General features: G+C 39.6%; 2 protein-coding genes across 3 annotated transcripts; both read right to left on the minus strand.

Moving 5' to 3' along the window:
• Window positions 1-807: 807 nt before the first annotated feature.
• On the minus strand, window positions 808-6,113 carry LOC113060492 (uncharacterized). Of its 2 annotated transcripts, none has more exons than XM_026229447.1 (6): window positions 6,035-6,113; window positions 5,290-5,353; window positions 4,774-4,864; window positions 4,361-4,557; window positions 4,061-4,183; window positions 808-2,709 (listed from the first exon to the last, which is right to left on the minus strand). In XM_026229447.1, exons 2-6 carry the CDS (start codon window positions 5,334-5,336, stop codon window positions 2,121-2,123), a joined length of 1,047 nt encoding a protein of 348 aa, XP_026085232.1. In that variant the 5' UTR covers window positions 5,337-5,353; window positions 6,035-6,113; the 3' UTR covers window positions 808-2,120. The 2 variants fall into 2 exon arrangements, with proteins under 2 accessions (XP_026085232.1, XP_026085223.1); XM_026229438.1 differs by having other exon boundaries at window positions 5,290-5,379; window positions 6,035-6,094.
• Window positions 6,114-8,016: 1,903 nt separating this feature from the next.
• Window positions 8,017-21,365, minus strand: LOC113060503 (cullin-associated NEDD8-dissociated protein 1-like). The gene is made up of 15 exons (XM_026229459.1): window positions 21,046-21,365; window positions 18,853-18,996; window positions 18,208-18,362; window positions 17,944-18,067; window positions 16,063-16,319; window positions 14,811-14,916; window positions 14,491-14,636; window positions 13,061-13,353; window positions 12,803-12,944; window positions 11,136-12,629; window positions 10,874-10,969; window positions 10,556-10,725; window positions 10,311-10,475; window positions 9,766-9,873; window positions 8,017-9,547 (listed from the first exon to the last, which is right to left on the minus strand). Exons 1-15 carry the CDS (start codon window positions 21,111-21,113, stop codon window positions 9,323-9,325), a joined length of 3,693 nt encoding a protein of 1,230 aa, XP_026085244.1. The 5' UTR covers window positions 21,114-21,365; the 3' UTR covers window positions 8,017-9,322.
• Window positions 21,366-21,685: the final 320 nt, after the last annotated feature.

Below are 21,685 nucleotides of genomic sequence, written 5' to 3' on the forward strand. Positions count from 1 at the left end.
TCCATTTCTCTTTAGGCCAGTTGATGTGTTCTTTGGCAAATTGTAACCTCTTCTGCACATGCCTTTTTTTTAACAGAGGGACTTTGCGGGGGATTCTTGAAAATAGATTAGCTTCACACAGACGTGTTCTAACTGTCACAGTACTTACAGGTAACTCCAGACTGTCTTTGATCATCCTGGAGGTGATCATTGGCTGAGCCTTTGCCATTCTGGTTATTCTTCTATCCATTTTGATGGTTGTCTTCCGTTTTCTTCCACGTCTCTCTGGTTTTGCTCTCCATTTTAAGGCATTGGAGATCATTTTAGCTGAACAGCCTATCATTTTTTGCACCTCTTTATAGGTTTTCCCCTCTCTAATCAACTTTTTAATCAAAGTACGCTGTTCTTCTGAACAATGTCTTGAACAACCCATTTTCCTCAGCTTTCAAATGCATGTTCAACAAGTGTTGGCTTCATCCTTAAATAGGGGCCACCTGATTCACACCTGTTTCTTCACAAAATTGATGACCTCAGTGATTGAATGCCACACTGCTATTTTTTTGAACACACCCCTTTCAACTAATTCAACTAATTGCCCAATTGCACAGCCTTAAGAGCGTGCATATCATGAATGCTGGGTCTCATTTGTTTTCTGAGAATCTACTGAACCTACTGGTAACTTGTTTGCCACGTAGCAATAAAAAAATATACGAAAAACCTTGATTATTCTGGTTAGTCACATTGTACTGCTATTATTTTGAACAAGACTGTATTTCTGCACGACAACACAGTGCTAGGTCAAAAACTGAAGCTGGCCATTGGACCAAGTTTATCAATAATATGAACACGTTCCCATATCCCTTTAATCATTAGAAATCACTTACAAACTCTCCTCCTCAACAGTATTGGTCTAAATAAAAGTAAAACAATAGAACTATAATATTATAAAGCGTTCTGGTTAGATCTGACTTTTAAATGACATGGCAGCTTTATATATGGTAAATAATTGAAGGGTTGGGGAAAGAGCAAGTGTAACAAAATGTCTTTAGAATGCAAATTCACTGAAGCAATGACAAATATTCAACATATCCTCATTTAAATTTTCTTCTAATCTTCAAAAAATTAATTCAAAATCAATTCACTATTAAGAAATTTTCAAAACAAACTGATTGCTTTCTTTTTATACAAGTTTCCCTCGTGGCAACGATGTTGGGAGCAATGGTAGCACTTCAGATCAAATGTGCAATGAACATGAATCTCCTGACAACTAATCAATTTAAAATAATTCATTTTTATAATGCAACTTTAAATGTAACGTATTATATTGCTTTAAACACATTCTGCTCCTGAAAGATTCACTTAAAAATTTGGAACAAGTACCTGAGTTTGTAATAATCCCCAACCACTGCTACAGTAGGTGATGTAATGAGGGTGACTTCTTTGAATAAGTCAATATTACTCTATCAAAGGTCTATTAATGGTACTTCTAGCAAATACACATGTACATATACACAACAATACACATTCTTGTACCAAAACATGGCAGATACTATAGAAGATTATATGATGGACCTTGGCCCCCCATCACACTGTAGATTCTCCTCAACTGAGAAAATAGTATTGATTAAAAAAAGATAGGCCCTGGAAACTAAGTAGAGGGCAGAAAAAATGATTACATTCCTCCTCAGTAAGACAGACATATGATTCCTACCCCAGGATCTTCACACCCAGGAAATTGTCCGGCATGACTTTATAATGCTCCTCAGAGGCACTTCCTGTACCTGCAGAACAGGTCAGCCCCCAGGGTCCAGTTCCTACAGGTTAATGATCCTTAGGGCTTTCATGGCAACCAGATGAAAGATGACTGGTTATACAGCAATAACTTGAGTTGTGCACAGGAGTACATTATGACCGTGAGTCTAATAATCTCTAAGCAATCAGGAAAAGTGCCAAGAGATTGCACAGATGTCTGTTTTGGCTTTATTGCCTCTGAACAAAATGAATTGGTGATCTTGGTGAACTTTTGGTGATCTTTTTGCAATCCTTTGTGCACGGAGCAATATTAACTTTGAACTGCACTGAGCAGCACTAAAGCCCCATTAAGCATGACAGATTACTCTGCATCCATCTTGGTTGTTCCTTTAAGCCGCATGCCGAAATTCCGTGCGGCACAGGTATTTTGGAGAAGGCGTTGGGCAAGTCATGGTGATTTTGGGAAGCTTCTGTCCTTGGGAGTTGCACAGCTCCACGGTGCGTTCCATCGGGGAACCATATGGGCCCCTGTGTGTAGGCAACAGATCAACCTGGTCCTGGAGACAAGGAAAGTGGACCTGTGGCAGAGCTGCAAGATAAGGCAGTGGAGAATGTAGGATCTGGCGGCACAGATGCTCCTTGAACCCAGAAAATGGCTCCAGCAGGTGGGCCGCCATTGGCCAGTCAAATACTCCACCGTTTGGTGCTTTTTTCAGCACAGACCTCAGGGGCTGGCACGCTCTGTCAGTTTGCCTCATCTGTTGCATGGTGTCAGGACTGATAGGGTACACTGCCTGCACTACAGGACTTTGGAAAGCGAGTCGAGATCTCAGGGACACTCCAGAGGCTTTGGCAGGAAGCAAGCAGGGCCCATTTCCTTGCGCCTTGAAAGAGAGAGACGTCTGCCCGGCAGGTACAATTTTTGGATGCATTAATGCATGAACAGGTTTAGCTGAACTGAATTCCATTTTGTCGGGCCTTTTTCATAAAAGAATAAGAATGATTAGACATTTAAATACCATAATCTTTTATTTGCTTAAAATTAACAAGCATGCACACTTTGATATAATTAGTGATGCTTGCTTGGTTTCTTGCAAACTTTAAGTATGTTTCATGAAGTAATTGTTTATAGTGTTCTACAAAAAAAGAATGATAAGTCAAATTGTGTTGCTCAGTTGCTATTACTTTATTAGCAAAGAGATTTTTGTCTGAAAACTCCTATTATATTTAATGTCTTATGTTTTATAAACAGACCACCTAAGGGAGAGTTGGCCTTTTTAGTATAAATGTGGGAAACTTGGGTCAGATGCAAGCAACACTAATCTATAACACAAACAAGTCTAAACAAAAAAAGTCTATAGAGTCAATAGGAAATCAATGAAAATGGTCCAGAATGATTTATTACATATTTATTTGGCTAAAGCTTTCTGTTTTTTTTTTTTTTTTTTTTTTCGAAAATATATCACTATAATATCACTATATATTTCCAAGCCTTGTCTGCATAGTTGGCCACAGAATGTTCTAGTACAGCAAAGATTATCAGGTTTTCAATCACATTAAGATCCAGTTACCATTTCTGTTACAAATTGTATTCATTAGCATTGGTCCTGGCAAGCGGAGATATCTGAAACTCATTGCAAGCGCAGATATATCTGGATTTCATTGCTCTTAAATCACATAAGTTCTGTATCTACCAAAGTGAAGCATTTGCACACACTCTCTGCACTTTACAAGCAGACCTGACTGTGCTGTTGGTTGCACTGCGTAATTCCACTTTATTGGGACACTTTAATTTCAGTTTATTAGCCCAACTGTGGGGGCTGATAGTAAGTGAATAGAAATCTTCATGCCCTCTCTCTCCCTCGCAGTTCTCAGCACTAAACTCTGTTCTCTCTCCCTCACACCTCACAGCCTAAAATAAATGAGGAAAGCAGAAAAATACTTGCCCATGCATGTGACGCCGAGACTAACCAGGCTTTAAATCATTAATAAGCAGAAAATGACTCCTCACATATCTGCCGGGCAAGATATCGACTTTGCCATTTTTGTTCTGTGAATTTAACAGCGCCCTAAATGCAGAACGAAGTCAAACCATGCAAAAAAGAACCTCCTGCCTACTGCTTTCATACTCAAGTATGAAAGAACTTAACATTCCTTCAGCCAAAAAGCTAAGGGCACTGAATTCTGCAGCCAGGTCTTATCGTCAGGGTTTAGGCCAGTCAGTAGATGGTTGATTTGATCTATGATCTAGAAGTCCAGCGTGACTTACATTTTTTTTATAAAATGTACTTGCATAAGCTAGCTTTTTAAGGAACACATGTGGCATTACCTGCATCCAGACCTACAAGGTGGTCTTGGGGGGTCTATTTCCTTCCAAGTATTCCAGGATTTGGTGATTGGTGGGAGTTTGGGGACAGTTTTGCATCCAGTGCCTTTCACAATCAAACTGCACCTGGTAATCATACATTTACACCAGCACTGAGAATATCATTGAATACAGAAAATTAGTGGTGTTAGCATTACAGGAATAGTTCAGATTTAGAAATTGAGGGTGATTAAATGACAATATATTGAAGTTAAAACACTGCTTATGATGGGAGCCAGTTATAAAAAAGTGTGTATTTAGTACCTGGTGCTTATGAGAGGAGGTAAACCAGATATCTTGTGATTCTCAGAATGTCTGTATGACCTCTTGTCTCTGGGTTGGAGGGTTTTTCCAGTCATTACTGCTGGCAAGCTCTTATGACTCCGTACATCATCATCATCATCTTCATCCCTGAGTGGCCGCATTACACCAGGGAGATACGGAAGGCTGGCAATTACATCCTATGCAAAACAAGCAGAGTTGGTGCATACATCCATGGGATGTTCTAGCTGCCATATAATGTGTGATAATGTACAGTTAGCCAGTCATTATGGCAAAATAAATCATGACAAGGTGAATAGGTTCATTATGTGACAAGGGCGACATTATCCCACCTATTATATAACTACTTCTATACAATGAAATGATCAGTAGTCTTATTGATTCTGCAGTTTTACCCTGTGTTGAAGGAATGAGGCTGGTTCTGAGAAATGCGATGGTACAGGTGAAACATCACGACTTCTGTGTTTCCTGATTTTTTTGGAGGGCCTGTTAACAGAGCAAGAGATAAGATTAGATACATTTACATTACAAGTGTCTTCAACTGATGTTAGCTATACATGTTTATTGCTTGTTCTTGCCATACTAAAGGCTTCTGTAACCATACAAGGAATGTATCCCAACACATGGTAGCACTTTATTTTACAGTCCTTTTCCCCATGTACATACTATGTACTTATTATAGTAATTACAATAACTATGTAATAACTAGGTACTAACCCTGAACCTACCCCTAAACCTAACCCTAACCCATGTAGTTACCTTGTATTACCAGAACTTTCTTAGATAAATATACTGTAAGTACACTATACACTATACTGTACATGTACTAAGTACATGTACAGTAAAATAAAGTGCAACCATTATAATTAACACATTATTTTGTTTCATATTAACAACACAGAAAATATTACCAGTCTCCATTCGCATCCATAGGAAAGCCTTTGCCAGAAAAACCCATCTTGATTCTTATTTACCCTCAAAGAGAACAAGATGTTAGAACCCTGAAAACAGAAAAACAAAGATCCAAAAAGATTCATAATTAACAAATAAACTTAGATTAATATTACTAAACCTCTCCCTCCTATAAATAATTGTTTAATTAAAGTTATTCTTGAGCAATAATTCCCCTCTTATCTTCACCAACAGGATTTCAGGAATTCCATTCGTCTTCAAGAAGTCCATTAACATATAAATAGGTGTTTCATTATATAAATCCAATGCATGTGCACTGAAAATATATTTTCAGCCACAGTGGAGATAATTCATACATCAGGATTGTTTTAAATCAATCTCATGCTTTCAGATATTAATCAAACACACAATCTACCATGAAATATAAAGAGTGTTGCCTGCCATTTCCCTCCACATAAACCTCAAATTTCCTTATTCTCCATCTGAGATTTGTCAGTACCAGATTAAAGACAATTACCATTGAAACTAAAGAAACTAGTGTATTCTGGCCTTGCAGCCAACGACATAAGAAACAATATAATATTGTAATAAAATGCACACTGTTTATTGCACACCTTACAGTTCTCAACTGAGCATAAGTTCTTGAAAAGCAACAAAATAATTTTAGAGTAAGCCACATATCCTGTTTTGTTGTCAGGATGATTTGGGAAAATATCTTATAAAGATAAACCTTGTAAAACTTACCACGGGCATGCAGAATATCAACAAGACCACTCAGTGGAAAGGCTGGCTGCCGCCTCATACTGAGGACAATCCAAACTTCTGAAATCAGGACATTACCATGACCACCTTAACAGACCAGTCAAAATCCAAGACAACAAAGCACTCAGCTGCTGATTGGGTGGTTGTGTCCCGGGACCCTACAGAGTTGAGAACAACCCTTTTTTGTTAAATGATTTGCAAAGGGGTTATTAATATCAAAACCAAAGCAAACAAAACAAACCTTGACTCAAAATAAAACAGGTGTTTTTTTACATTTTATACAACATGGTTACCTGGCCACAGAATGAGCTCATGACATGCCCTAAAAACATTTCATCCAACTTAAATCAACAAGCACTCCATAATCGTGCTCCAGTTCTGAGAAACTGCCTCAAAATACATACATTTGTCAGTGCAGAGACTTTACTCTGGCACGTAGCTAGTGTAAGCGTCATTAGTGAGATGATATGAGTTATATTCCCCTTTAGGGGGTGAGGTCTCCTTGCATTGTTTAAATCCGGCTTAGAGGTGAAACATTAAGCTTCAGGCTTTAAGGAAGCTACAAGCAGCTGCTCAGCAGGCCATGGAGGATCTGTCAGCAGTAGGCAAGCATTAATCTGCAGTGTGCTTTTCATGGCCTCCTGCTGCGATCTCCCATAGGGCAGTGCAGACAAACACTTCGTCATTATTACAAAACACATTTCATCTATAATGACGATTAGCCTTTTTTTTTTTTTTTGGCTTGCTTACAATAATATTATCAGTTTGGAAGGGAGGCTGTGTGCCATAGGCTTCTTATAGTTTTTTTTTTTTTTTTTTTTAAAGAAAGCTTTGGTTGAAATGTTGACTTTTTACAATATAAAATTGCACGGTATACTACATCTGTCCTTATGAGCGAATGATCATGCCAGTGCATTAGTCCTCACACCTCTGATGCAAATCAGGCCACTGTTAGTAGGCCTTTAAAAGCATTTGCGTGACTCATTAGCGTGCAAATTGGGAGTGGGTTCATTTAAGCAACGACCAACTGCTAATGTATTTTCATGCTTCCAGCAGCCTAGTAGAAGCGAATTAAAACCTAGTTCAGATCTCTTCTACTCTGAGATGAGCCTGTTTGTCTGATAGTTGAAAGTTTTTGTGAGCTTATAAAAATAAATTGTTCAACATGCATGAGTAGTCGATGACCTTTGCATTTTTGCTTGACTGGACTGAACATGGAAAGATGTCAAAAGCTGACCAGGTCCTCACATTGTCATTAATCATAAAATAAATTCTGGCTTGCTTTCCAAGTTATAGTTTGAATGCCTCAAGTAATAAAAACAAAGTTACCCTAACTTGTGCTGATGAATCAACTACAACCAGGAACACATTAAGCGAAATAAATGTCATGTTAACAACTTTACAACTGCTCGTTCCTGAAAACAAAACACCAATTCTTAGCTGATTGAAATAAACTCTGACTCAAGCAAAACCGTTTCCAAGATGCGCTCTATTTGATGGTGCTGCATTACAACCAGTCTTGCAGAACAATCTGCTCCATTCTTCAGATTATTCTGGCCAATGAATTCAGATAACGGAGCGGCAGTCTCCAAGAACAGCTGTACATAAAACACTGAAAGATAATGGAAAATGTGTATGGATTTTGGACCAGAATCTGCATCCAAATATATTATTTCAGACAACTTAAATGAAATCTAGATGAAGAACAAAGAGCCTCAAACAAAACAGTGATACTAACCTTTAACAAATCCAGAGTAGTTGTTCTTCAGAAGTATTCACTGTAACAACCTACGGTTCCAGATGGACTTACAGAACCAGTACGGCCTCACTTGCAGGAAACATAAAAAGTCAAAGAAAATTGGGACCGGCGATTTCATCCAGCTGCTGTAATCTTTCTGCACAATATGCATCAGCCAATATGATGGTTCAAACTGAACTTGAAGGACCATAAAATGACATTTGAATGCAGACAGCAATGGACCTTTTATTGATTTCTTACAGAGGAACATTGCCATATTGTCATACTTCAATGGATGTAGAACTTGGTGCGTACATGACTACACAAGAGTGTATTCTACACACTGTGGATTCCAGGGCATCAGATTTCAACTTCAATCACCCATTGGTCAGCTATATGGTGAGGTCTATGATGGTGTTCCTTTCCCCAAAATACAGATATCCCTAAAAAGATATCTGTACACTAAACATAGTAAATTATTGTTGTAAATAAAATGAGTTCTATTGGAGAAAAAAAAATTATATTCCCAACCAGTTTTACAGGTGAGCAGTTGAAACGAGGCAGCATAATAGTGGATCTAAACAGCGAGAACTACACCCTTATGATTTTAGAATACAGTCGAGCACCTGAGAGAATATTCTCCACTCTTTTTATTCACATATGTGCGTTCCATACAGGGCAATATTTTCTCATAACAATGTTCGATGTCATATTTAACCTCTATATGCTGGAGCCAAACAAAACGGCCATAAAATAGAAAAAGAAAAATATTATGCAAAACGTGTGCAGCTAAATGCTCATTTCTCTGGATGTGTGACACATGCTGATGACTCGCAATTCTGCAGACAGTGGGAAAGTAATGAAATGCAGTCAAGGAAAAATAAGCAGTCACTCTTTTCAGGATAATATTTCTAAGACTTGTCTCGCTCTGTACTTAAGTTGTCAACAGTAAAAAGAGGAGAGATGACATTCGAATCGTACAAAAACCTAATAAAACCTGTTTGATAAGAAACATGACAGAAAAAAAACATGGTCCTGAAATGATTCAAACTCACTGAGTGCTATCCTTTACCCCGTAGATCCCGATGTAAGTCGTCAGCATCCTAGAATGTAAAGAACGAATCTCCCATGATAACACAAATACTGTGGTCAATTCATTTTCAGGTAACCTAGCAAGTCCCCCCGCGTCCCTGTGAGTTGAGGTATCTACAGAACCTCAAAAATGATGAAAATGAACAAGGAAAAATAAAAACAAAATGAAGAATGGAGAACAATGAACAACTGAAGCGATTTCCTGTTGTTAATAGAAAAACAAAGAATGTGATAAGCTTTGAAGCTTAAGAGAATCAATGTCTGTCTTTTCATTCATTCGTTTTTCTTTTTTTTTTCTTCTTTTCTTAACTTTAGATTTGGTTTTCCTCCTATTTTTTTGATTTAGTGCCACGCATGGAACAATATAAGGGTCCCCCAGGGTTGGTTTTCTTTGTGGATTTTCTTGGGAGCGATGGTAATGGGTATGCTGTCTTAGACATTTAACTGGTGTCCATGGATTCCATGTTGGCGCTGGAGGAGTCCCTCTGGATGCTGTCAAAGATGGCGGCCAGCTCAGGGTTGGAGCTGATCTGAGATTGGAACTCGCTCATTAGGGGGCTCTTCTCGGCCTCTGGGATGGTTAGCAAGGCCACTACGGCCCGCATGGCAGATCGTTTGAGCTCGTCCTGCTTCTCAAACTCCTGCTTTACAGAGTTGGCTTTTACCTGAGAAAGAATATAATTACAAATCAAACGACTCACAATTTTTGACAAATGGATTGGCATCCCTATTTCATGAGAAAAATGGGGAACAGGATTGGTAAAACACGTCAATCTGAATTCAAATTTATGCCCCTATGGAAACCAGAGACTTTTGAGCTTATGTGCTAACTGCTAGATGCAGCTCAATTTAGATTTCCACCACCGCTTAACATTTTGCTTACCTTTGTGGTGCATGTTGCCCTTAGCGGCTCTACAAGTCTGTCCAACCTCTGTAACACTGCACTGGGACACAGACTAGATAATCTTGCCAGCATGAGGAAAGTCAGCATCTGTAAACACATTAACAGAACAAAAATAACTATAAACCTTTGTGATTCATGAGTCTATGCGCATACTTTTGGTCCCACTGAAGTTCCTTGCAACTATAAAATACCCAAGGGATTGCTATGAAATTACTATTTATGACAATTCCGGTTTAAAGTGTGTAGGTAAACACACATATTTTCTAGCACAAAGCACTCAATTATACTAAAACTTTAGTTAATGTTTCCGCTTCATTATGATGCATGTACACCTGATAGGTACATTTAAAATAAAGTTGGACCATGTCTGTTGTGAATGCATTATGCATTTATGCCTTTGATGACTGCACACTGAATCTTTGTTAATCAATTCATTCTTTCATCTTCTGTGGTCGCTAAATGATCTACATGGCAAAAAGCCTGCGTCTCATGAAAGATTCATGGAGTCGAGTCTGATGACTTACCTTGATATCGTAATGGTCCTTAAGTCCATCCTCAACATGGTTTAAGAATTCAAAGATGTCAAGTCTATCAAGGCAACTGTCTAATAGAGTGTACATGCATTCAAATGCAGCCTTCCGGATGTCCAGACCATCGTCTACGGTGTGTTTGAATGGACCCATCTCAACCTAGAAAGAGGCAGGTGTCATTGAGCTTTGAGGTTTAAAGAGACAGCAAAGCAAAAGGCTGAGGACAAAGGGGAGAATACCTCTCTGATTAAATCCTTGCGCACTTTGGTCTCATTGTACAAATGAGGGAGAACTGTATCTAAAAGGTCTCGAATAAGAGAAGGTTTATTATGAGCTGCAGAGTTGAAGGTAACTAGAGCCACTCTTCGTACATTGAGGTCTGGATCTTCCAATGTTTTCAAGAAATCACCTAGAAGTATTAAAAAAAGAAAAGACAATTAAAACCAGTTCTAAAATGTATTCTTGACAAAATTCTTAAATTATGCAAGTCCGTACATAAAGAGTAAAAGTAAAAAATGTATTTCCCAAGGAGAAAACCAACTGATAATAGCACTTGCCTATGCAGTTTTTAAGGAGAGGGTCAATTGTCTGTGGGTGATCAGAAATTGTGAATTTAACAGCTGTGACTACAGAGCTCCTGGCATAAGATGATCCTGCAGAGAAAAAGAACACTTCCATCAAAATCCTTTATTTTTATTAAAGATTTATTAGAAACAATTTATGATAAAAAAAGAGACTTTGACAAAGTATAAAACTTCATAAAATTTAATTTTAAGTATTTTGATATAGATTTTACAGGCAGAATTAAGAGACAATCACCTGACAAGAGATAGCCTTTTAGCCTGGGTAGAAGGGTCTCTGGGTCGATGAGTGTTAACTTTCCCAGACATTCAGCTACCACGTTCCTTGTTCCCTCTTCTGTACACTCGCAGTGTTTAAGCAACAGTGCCCACACATTTTCAACATACGGTTTAAGCCCTGCCACCGAAGCAGAGCTGATGATTTCCTTGAGAGAGTGCAACAGCAGGTACTGTCGCTTGGGTTGGCCAGAGATCTCTTGAAGGACAAAGGGCAGGTACTCCGGGAGATTCCCCACACTGATGCTGCCTAACGCGTATGAAGCTGCTGATTTGACCTCTTCACTGGCTGAGGAGAAGGCATCCAGAATGACCGTTTTCAGTTCAGGCTGACCGCTCAGATCAACGTGGTGGCCGACCTCTCCAAGGGACAGCAGAGCCAGCAATCGGATGGAGTCAGTGGAGCGTGAGTTCTTCACGTCTTGAATGAACTGTCCCACCACTGCAGGGCCCTCTTTAGGACAAGCTCGTGTAAGAGCTGCCACACACTTCGCAATGGAGTAGTAGGATTGCTTATGGGTGAGCGCTGCACTCTGGGCATATACAGGACCTGTTAGCATACGTAGCAAATCCATGTAGCCCAAGCTGGCAGTTCCCGTTGCTACAAGAGCCTGGAAGAATTCCAGCATGGCGCTAAGAGCGCCACCTTGCAGCAACGGCGAACGAACCAAAGCTATGAGTTCAGCCAAAATAGACCCACTTATCTTAGACAACGAGTCAGGGTGGACTCGTGCAAGTGTGGTGAGGAAGCTGATAGCCATCTGCGAGACATGCATATCGCTTTCATTGATAAGAGGTGGCAGCTCGGCCAGTACAGCGTCAATCATGGCCGGTGTTACACTATCACTGTAATTCTTAACCAGAATGTCCAGTGCAGCCAGTGTGCTTAGTTTCAACGCTCGCTGGTTCTTGCGTAGGAAGGAGGCAAGGATGGGAACAGCCTCACCCAAAATGGGCCTCAGGTTGATCTTTAGCGGTGACCCTGCAATGAGTGTGAGAGCTTTGACAGTGGTCAGCCTTGTTATCTCATTCTTCAGTCGCTCTAGGAAGATGTGGAGAGTGCCTGGTAGGTCCGCACCAAGACTATCACCAAGGTTGCAGATAATTTGCCCTGTACAAGAAATAGCTCGCTCCTTGACTTCCTGGTCGATATCTGCTGCCTTCAGCCTTTTAATGGTGCAAGCAAAAAGGTCAGCGATATAGGGCGACGCATCAAAAGCATCTGTTTGATCGAGGGGCCTAATGACTTTGACCAACTGCTGGGTGACCAGCAGTGCTTCAGAAGTGATCTTATAAAAGGGATCACCCACACAAGCAACAACAGGAGGCACTATCGCCTGAACATGGGGGTGGAAGACTTGAGGCTGATGGTTGCACAGGATCACATACAAGCAAGACAGGGCATCTATCTTCAGATTTGAAGAGCTTGACTTATCGTTGAGAGAAAATATGATACCTAGATGGAAAAAAATTAACAAACGTCACTCCAAATACTAAAAAAGGAACTGCTGAAAAAAACTTTTCAAGGTTTACCCTATAGAGGTTTTATAAATGCTGATTTAAGCCTATGATCATGGAAGGAATGACTCTACTCTCTTTAACGTGTAATAGCTTGCCTGAGGCACATACCTGGGATGAGAACAGGAATATGCTGCGCCAGGGCACCTGGGAGCACGTTTACTAGTTCTGTCAACATGTTGAAGCAGCACTGCCGGGTCTTAATACTTTTCTCCTTCATCTGTTTGTGCAGTGCTTTTACAATCATGGACACCTGTAAAGACACACAATTAATCACCCTTAGAAATAAACCGCCATACTCTTCACAGTAGATTGTAATGTACTAGATTTTAAAAAAAAAACCAAAAAAAAACACTTTCCTGAATTTACCTGAATTTGAAGCATTGTAAGAGGGGTTTCTCCCTGTTCCATGGCATCCGGGTCACAGAGCCAGCTCTGGGCAGGGCGTGTTTGCTTGAGTAAGGACAAGTAGGCATGGAACACATCTGCCTTGACGTTTTCTTCCCGCTCTTTAAAACGGGCAATGAGCGCTGGAGAAACCGTGCGGTAGAACTCGGGTAACATTTCATGTCGTGTGCTCACCACAGCATCCAAGCACTTTGCTGCCGCTCTCCTCACTTTCCAACTCATGTCGTCGTCATCACTGTACTCATCATCACTTCCTGTTTGGATTGCATGAATTAGATGATCTAATCAGTATCTGGGTACTTTAGTTCCAAGCTAGCAGACCCAAAAAGAATTTTTTTAATACTCAGACACTGTTAAACATATAGAGCAACAAGTTTGTCCCCTGTACCCTCTGCTTCAGCAACACAAAGAGCGTGGACTTCTGAAGCGTGGGCTTCTGAGATGAAAACAAACGTACCATCAAATCTGCTGCCAAAGCGTACGAGCCTCCAAAGGCTGCTTACAAGCTGGTGCGCAGTCAGCACAATAAATTATTGAAAAGAAAACAACAAATAGGTAGGAATATGATTTATGGATGAAAACAACACTCCAGTCGGGGCTGAGAATAAAAATCCTTGATACCAGGAAAGATCAAGTAGACCAAATGCTTTTATGAATATCTAACTCAAACTTTTGGACAGGGGCTTGTCATTACAGCCTGCTCCTGTCAAATTCTAAAGTGCAGCAACCCACATTTCCTCCACTGTACTTCCACATGAAACACTTCATTCCAACATGCAACGCTGAGCACATCCAAACTCAGTTGTGCTTCAGAGCACTAATGGTTAAAAAAAAGCATTTTCATTCCGAGAATGCACATCCTGTGTCAGAGAAAGTGGCATGACATGCTCAGTACATGCATTTAGTAGAGTTAAAAGGTGCCTGCTTGACAATCTCCAAGGTAACACAAGGAATGGTGGCAAACGTTCAAGTCTGTCTGGACATTAAAGGACAGTCAGTAGCCCCAAACCAATCTCAGAGCCAATTTCATCGGTTGTAAAGGCTTAAGCATTATTCAAAGCTGCTAGACCGAACAAGTCGCCATCGTCCATTCATTCCAATAACAAGCTGATTTCTGATGGTCTGGCGAACAGTCTCTGCAGATGGCCAACTTTTCAGTCCCATAAATGGACAGACTGCCTCTCCAACTGCTGTATTATCATTTTCAAAGATGCCTAAAATGTGGAAAAATAATCCCTAGGGCTTTTATTGTTGTTATGCGACCAGTAAATGCTAACACACCACACTAGCAAACTGAGCTGGTAACTTACAGCTAAATAGACTTTTGGTTCAGGAGAGAGAATAAATCCTTCTTCCCTCAGACTGAGAGGAGAAATGAGCCCGCCTCGTACCTTGATAATCTTCGTCTAAACCGTCGGCATCCATTGCATTCTCATCTTCATCCTCGTCGTCATAGTTGTAGTTGGGGTCATAAGTCAGATACTTAAGACAGATGCTAATGACTGTTGGGACATGTGGGTAGACTTCCTTCGGACACCTGGGAATCAAAGACATTAAGAGTTTTTAATTCCACAAATAACCAGTACACATTAATGCAGAAGTGAAACTTGTTTTATCATTAGCTATTGTTTTGCTTAAAATCTTATAATCTATAAGACTACTCCTCACAAAATATAGCGTAGTCACAAAAAATAAATCTGGTTAGACTAACCTCCTTACGAATGACTCAAAAGCTTGTATGCAATATTCCCTCAGTTCATCATCATCAACACTGCAGAACTTCACCACCAACGGGATGATCTTCTCCAAGTACTCACCTGCAAGACAAAACCAACATGTTGTCATTTACCATCACTACACACACACATATCAGTTTGATTTGTTGGGTTACAAAACTTAACATCAAACTGCAATAATTCATTGAGAAATATAAATGAGTTTGGAGAGCTGCAAGATAAAGGCCTTCAGCACAATCAAAGAAACAATCTTAAGATGACAAAAAGACTTAATTAAAACAACTGAGTGCATTCCACTGAAGTAATCTTGCGCATCTTAAATCGCAGCTGTCTTTGTTTCATCAAACGTAGGTGGTAATTGGCTGATGTGGGAATGGCGCACCACAGCAGCAAACCTAAATGACTTTTCACTTCATTTAATTTGTGCCAAATGGCCTGCCTTAGCAGCACAACAATGGAACAGTGTTGATGACAAGGTGACAGGTAATAACAACTCTGGCAATTTGTTCGGTCAAATTCCAAGGAGAGTTGCCTTCAAGCTCCTAGCCTCTATATATAATTGTGCTATGGGGGTGAATTGTACAAAACAGTCAAAGTACTGAATAATTAAGGAGAATTTGAATGTGTTCTATTATTGTATCATTATTAATAACTGTGAAAAAGAGAAATCCTTCTTGTCAATGCAAAACTGATAGAGGGGAAAGATGGCGCACATCGGCATGAATAACTTTGACTGCTGATCAACCAGAGCAATCATAAAGTGAAATGTAATCAGGATTCGGTGTCAATGCTGGTGACCTCAATCTTGAGTGAAACATTTTCTATCAGAAGAAGGGACTCTGGATTTCAAGATCAAGTCATGGAGAACTGTGGTAGAAAAAAAAAAAAAAAAAAAGCAATACCTAGAAGGGGAGGATATCATTACACAAAAGTATTTACACCATGCTTTCTGCAAAAAAAAAAAAAAAAAAAAAAAGATGACTGTTGTAATAATTTGACCATTTAAAAAATCTTTGAGGACAGCTTTGGTTTGCTTTAGCACATTGCAGGGAAGGCTAAATTACAGCATCAGTGGTGAAACTGATAGCTGTATGAGAAGATCACAGATGATGGCTTCAATAAGTGCACACTTAAATTGCTTTCAGCACTTAAAGAGTAACTGAGATGAGGTCTTGAACCTCAAAGACACGAAGTTAACTTAGGTCTTTAACAATGGGGGAGCCTCACCGATTCTGTGGCCAGCTTGTCTGCTGATGGCAGCAATACACTGGATGTAAGTGCGTGTGGTTGACATGGACTCGTTGCGTGAGAGCTCGGATAATAAGTGCTCGATGAGGTCCACAAAGACCAGGTTTCCGCAGCTCATGACCAGGTGTCCCAGGGCTATGATGGTCCTCTTTCTCACTGCCAGGCGAGGGCTGGTCAATTGAGGCAGCAGACAGCTCAGAATGGAAGGATGGAAATTCACTAAGAGGCCTCCTTGTCTGGATGAATGAACAAAAGCAATGAAAGTCATTAAAAACAAGAAATTGTTGCAAAGATCAAATATTTTAGCTGCTTAATATACTAACATAATACTTTTATTATTTCTAAAGTATATAGCATATATAGCCAATTTCTTTTATTTACCAAAATGTGCATTATAAAAAGGGCATACTGTATCACACTGTGCAGTTTACTCAACTTAAACTACAAGTTTTAAACATACCAGATAACTTAATAGCACTTACTGAATTAAACCTGTAATTGATAAATGTTACAAAAATTTCCTGTTGCATAATGTACGCTTTTTAAAGTAAATTGTACACAGGACAAATACTGTACCTCATAATGGTATTCCATGTTAGTACAGATAATGGACAATAACAGGAAATTGCTAGGAAATAAGGAAGATCAGAATATGTTGCAGACCAAATTCAAACCTGTGTCAGCCACATGAGAACCGTGGCTTTTTGTGTCTAAAGTGTGTAGGCTAACTGCTGCTCCATTCCTCTGAAAACAGCATGTTTTACTGTGGATTAAATCTAATGTTAAAGACCTATTCACATAAAAAAATTATAATTGTAAAGTGAAAAAAATTTTACTGTCCACTGATGTTGATACAGTTATTATTATGGGTTTCGCAGGGTAGTTCCTAGAAAACCAATTTCTCCCTCAGGCCATTTTGCTGGTTGCATTCACACCGGCAGCAGGAAATCTGAAGCGGCCGACAGTGATGTCTTTTTATAACAGAAATGGAGAGGTAAAAACACAATTTAACTGATTGCAAGAGCATAAAGTTGGGATAAAAGACCATTTTTTAACGACAACTTGCAGTGTTACATATCATCAAAGCTGAGAAAAGAAAACAACACTGCAGAAAACAGGTAAATGCAGTTGTCGCTGTTTTCCATTTAAGTGGAGTAAATATGGTTACATGGCTTTTTTTTAAAAACGGGTGGCCGGTGTTTTGCGTGCGCTTGGCCAATCAGCATACACTTACGTCACTGATAGTTCCTATAGAACTGTTTTAGACCCTGTTCTGAAGTAGGAGATAAATTTAGTTCCTCCAGAGTTCCTAGAACCACAACCGTTCCTGCAGTGCGAACACGGCAAAAAGTGGTTCCACAATCAGTTTAGGTACTGTGAAAAGGTTTCCCACCGAGTGAAAGGCACTATAGTTTCCATTCTTAAGTGTGAACAGGCCTTAAATCCTAATCGTGGGAAAACTCATGTTTTGTGTATAAATATTTCCATGCACCTCAATTGGTAGTGCATGAACTTAGCAACAGCTTGTGGATTGAAAATCCCAAGGAACACACAAGCAGGATAAAAGCTTTCTCCTAACACATGAATGTAAATATAAATGCAAAATGCAATCACCCAAGACAAATTCAAAGTCTGTCATTAGCTATCACACAGAGCTGAGAGTCAGCCTCTAAACTGAAATATCTATACAAGTATATTCAGCTCAGTGAACTGAGGAAAAAGATAACTGAGAACTGCCACAGAGTGAAGATGCATGTGCGCAAACACCTCCAGAAATTACCTGGCAGGAACCCATGTGCACTCAAAAGCACAATTGGTCTAAACAAAAGCAGCAGTCATCACATGGCTCATCTGACATACCTGCACAGCATGTCAGCCATGATGTCCAATGCTTCCAGCTGAACTGAGACGTCCTCCTGCTTGGCAATGGCACTTGTGAGGCGGCCTGTAATCTTTTTGCAAACGCTAGCAGCAAGAGCAGAGCCTAAAGCAAAGAGAAATGGACTTAGCAGGCAAGTCGGTGCAGGAAAACAACTAAATATAGCTGAATACATTCTCTGTTTGTCGGAAACTCTGGAAACAACTGTATTAATAACATTATACAGGGAAAGCATGTTGTTTTACCGCTGGATGCTGGCGGGAGCTCTCCAATAACCGTCTTGAGGCCGATGCTGGAAATATCTCGAAGCTGCTCCTTATCTGATAACATGTTTGTGCACAATGTATCAACAATGGTTTCGACCTGGTACTCCTTCACTTTGCTGACAAGTGGGCCCAAACTGCAAGAAACAAGGATTTTAGGGCAACCTCAGAAATGCTTCCTATTTGTCTATTACTTGCAAAAAATGTCCATGCTGAAAAATGGTATTAGCATTCAAATCAGTGTTAATCCTTTCGCTAGATGATTTTATCTTTCATAAGGTTTTAAAAAAAAAGTATCTGTAAGCAAACTTGTATCTAATAACACAAAGACCGGAATAAAATGAAGAGACATCACTGACTTATTCATGCAATACCTTCAAAAATATCTAGGGGGGAAAAATAAGGGAGAATCTTAGAGGCTAATAACTGAGATAAATCAACATGAAAAACAGCAATACCTCTTACTAAATCACTCTGGCACAAATCAATTTCACATTAAACCATTTTCAGAGGACAAACTGAAGCCAATTCATGAAGGACACACTGAAAATACCCGACTAAGAGAGGCTTTCAAGTTCATGCAAGCATAGAAGGACTGGAACAAATGAATAAAGGTAAAACTCTTACCATTTTACAGCCAGATTCTGAACTTCTCCGTTCTTGTCCTCCAGGAGCTTTAAGATCATTTTGACCACCTTCCGTTCACTATCGTCATCCAGCTTTATCGAATCCTTCTGCAGTTCGGACATCAAATCATTGGTGGCCATGAATCTGAGGGAATAAACAAGGACTGAATGACTAAATGTACTTTATTCTCAAGAAAAATATGTTTTTTCCACCGAAATTTAATAACTTTTAATAATTTAGTAATCCCCTACCATCCAACGTCGTCATATTAAGACTACTTTTCACTATCCAACAAATTCATAATCCAACTCCCACCATCAAGATCCACCTTCAATTGCATGTCCCATTTCACTCATAAAATCCAACATTTTACACAAGCAATGACTACCATTTGCAAGGCTTTTTTTTTCCAGAGGTGTTCCCAATGGTCCAGACACACTGACACACTTAAAGAGGGTTTCATATGACATCAGCACTAACAGAATAGTTAATGTAAAGTCAGTCACATGGTCCGAACCATGAGAGCCACCTGTATGGCGAGGCTGCTGGCATCATGTCAAAACAAATGGGCTGACTGAAGCATTTTCACCTTTTCCTTTCACTTGTCATGGTTTGATAATTCATAATCCATTTCTGAGCTGAAACTGAAATGGATTAAAATGAAATCTTGTCTTTGGGTGCCAACATCAAAGCCTCAGCACAGAACCTCATATTTGATACGAGCGAAAACCTTCTGCATACCCAATTACGTGCCATCTCTCTCTCACACACACACAGAACTAAGTGCGTCGGCTTTGGCATATATTTGAAGGCATGGAATCTCTTATTCCAGCGAGAGCCTAAGTAAGAATGAATAATGGATGAGACGCACACGCTCCAACAGCAGGGCGAGAGGGAACACCAGCACAAGCTAACAGCGGACCTAGAATGGTGTGTAAGCAAAATGTTCCCGGGGGGGGAAATCTTGTGAAATTCAGAAAGAGCTGGAATGAGAGCAGAAAACGGCTTGACGGAGATGACAGACAGGAAAGACTCTGGGAATATTATCCGATGACTGAATTAGCATTCACTTGAGAACTCCTGATGGATATGTATAAAACTCACAAACCATTAACCTCCTGGTGGCCAATGCTGAATACACTCAAATGACAGCATGACAGCCCAAAATACAAATTGTAATAAATATATAGACAAGCCACATCTTCATGCTTATGCTTTTCAACTGTTATTACTATACTTATATGTTTTTAGGCTTGACAGCATTTCTGATCAGGCAAGTATTCTCAAACCAAAGTCAACGAGGGACTGTCATGCAAACTTTGCTTAAAGGTATAACAGGTAAATATATACCACTATTATAATATTATACATACATACATACATACATATATATATATATATATGTGTGTGTGTGTGAAAAAATTGTAATCATTTAAATTAAACAATTTAACGCAGTCTGTGATTTATAAACGACAATTGCCTTCATAAATAAGTGTCAATCTGCACGTTAGCATGTGATTGAGAAGTGAATAAAAGAAAATAATAAATACATGACTTGTCAGACCTGTGAGTACGCACATTTAAAAATGGGATGAGGTTTTCTGAAACATTGAATGCAGAGATAAATCTTTACAACACTTTACATTAAACAAACTTCTCTAAATCTATGCAGATTGACGTGCACTTATGCTAACATTAGCCAACTTATGTGAACCCTAGGGGAATAAAATTACATCAAATACGACATATTGCACTGACAACTCTCTGCACATGGTTTGTTGAAAATGACTGTAACGTTACTGGTTGCAAAGGATATGACAGTTCGCGTGCAGTGCCACCAAAAAAAAATATGCTAAAGCTAATCGGCCAATTCTAGCGGCTAGCTAGCGAACATCCATACTAAAACTAAATTCAATCCAGCAACCGATGTCAATTTAACAATTCAAATTGTTATTTACACCCGTATATATATGACCCATACACACATTTAAACAGAAAAAATGAATGCCCGTGCAGTGTGAGTTTGACATGCTAAGCTAAGCAGCTCCATAAACAACAGCGGCGCTATTCGCGGCCTAAAACTTTCAGCGATCGCTTCGTTATTCGTTAAGACATGTAAACGCCGTCACAAGCGCTAGAAATACACATGCATACTATTTGACACTCATTCGAGGTCTCTGCACTACGACTGACCTGAAATCCTTGTCGCTGGATGTCATTTTCTCCAAAAGATTAGAGATGTGGTACGAGGCACTCGCCATGTTTGCAGTCTGAAAAACCACTTGTGTGTACGTTTAGGGCCAGAATGATTTAGTTCGCCTCTTTCTGATGGTTTGAAGGGGCTGTAAAGTACAAGACGAATATCCAGGGTTTGTTGTACAGGTAGGTGATCAGCAGCAGCTGTGCGGGTTTGAGCAGACGCTCATGCCTTGAGTTTGGATGGGTTTGAATGGAGGTGCTGCTCGCTTCTGCAGGAGGGAGGAGCTCAGACAGACACCACTGTCTATGAGGAGACAGACTGAGAGTGAGAGTGAGCTGCTTACTTGGACTGCATGCGAACTTTATTTTTTGGCCATCATTATGGTGTGGGAAAGCAGGTGTTTTCATGAATACTATTTGACTGTACTCAACTAATTTAGCATGATTCTTTAATGTTTTGTGGTCAAATTTGATCACAGGTGCTGCCTCTCTCAGTCTCTCTCTCTCTCTCTCTCTCTCTCTCTCTCTCTCTCTCTCTGTGTGTGTGTGTGTGTGTGTGTGTGTGTCAATTACATGACAAAAATGTCACACATTTAACACACTGATTAAAATAGCTAAATCTATTGTACCATAC

Source organism: Carassius auratus, chromosome 4 (genome assembly GCF_003368295.1).
Source record: "Carassius auratus strain Wakin chromosome 4, ASM336829v1, whole genome shotgun sequence".
In the NCBI taxonomy this organism is placed as follows: domain Eukaryota; kingdom Metazoa; phylum Chordata; class Actinopteri; order Cypriniformes; family Cyprinidae; genus Carassius; species Carassius auratus.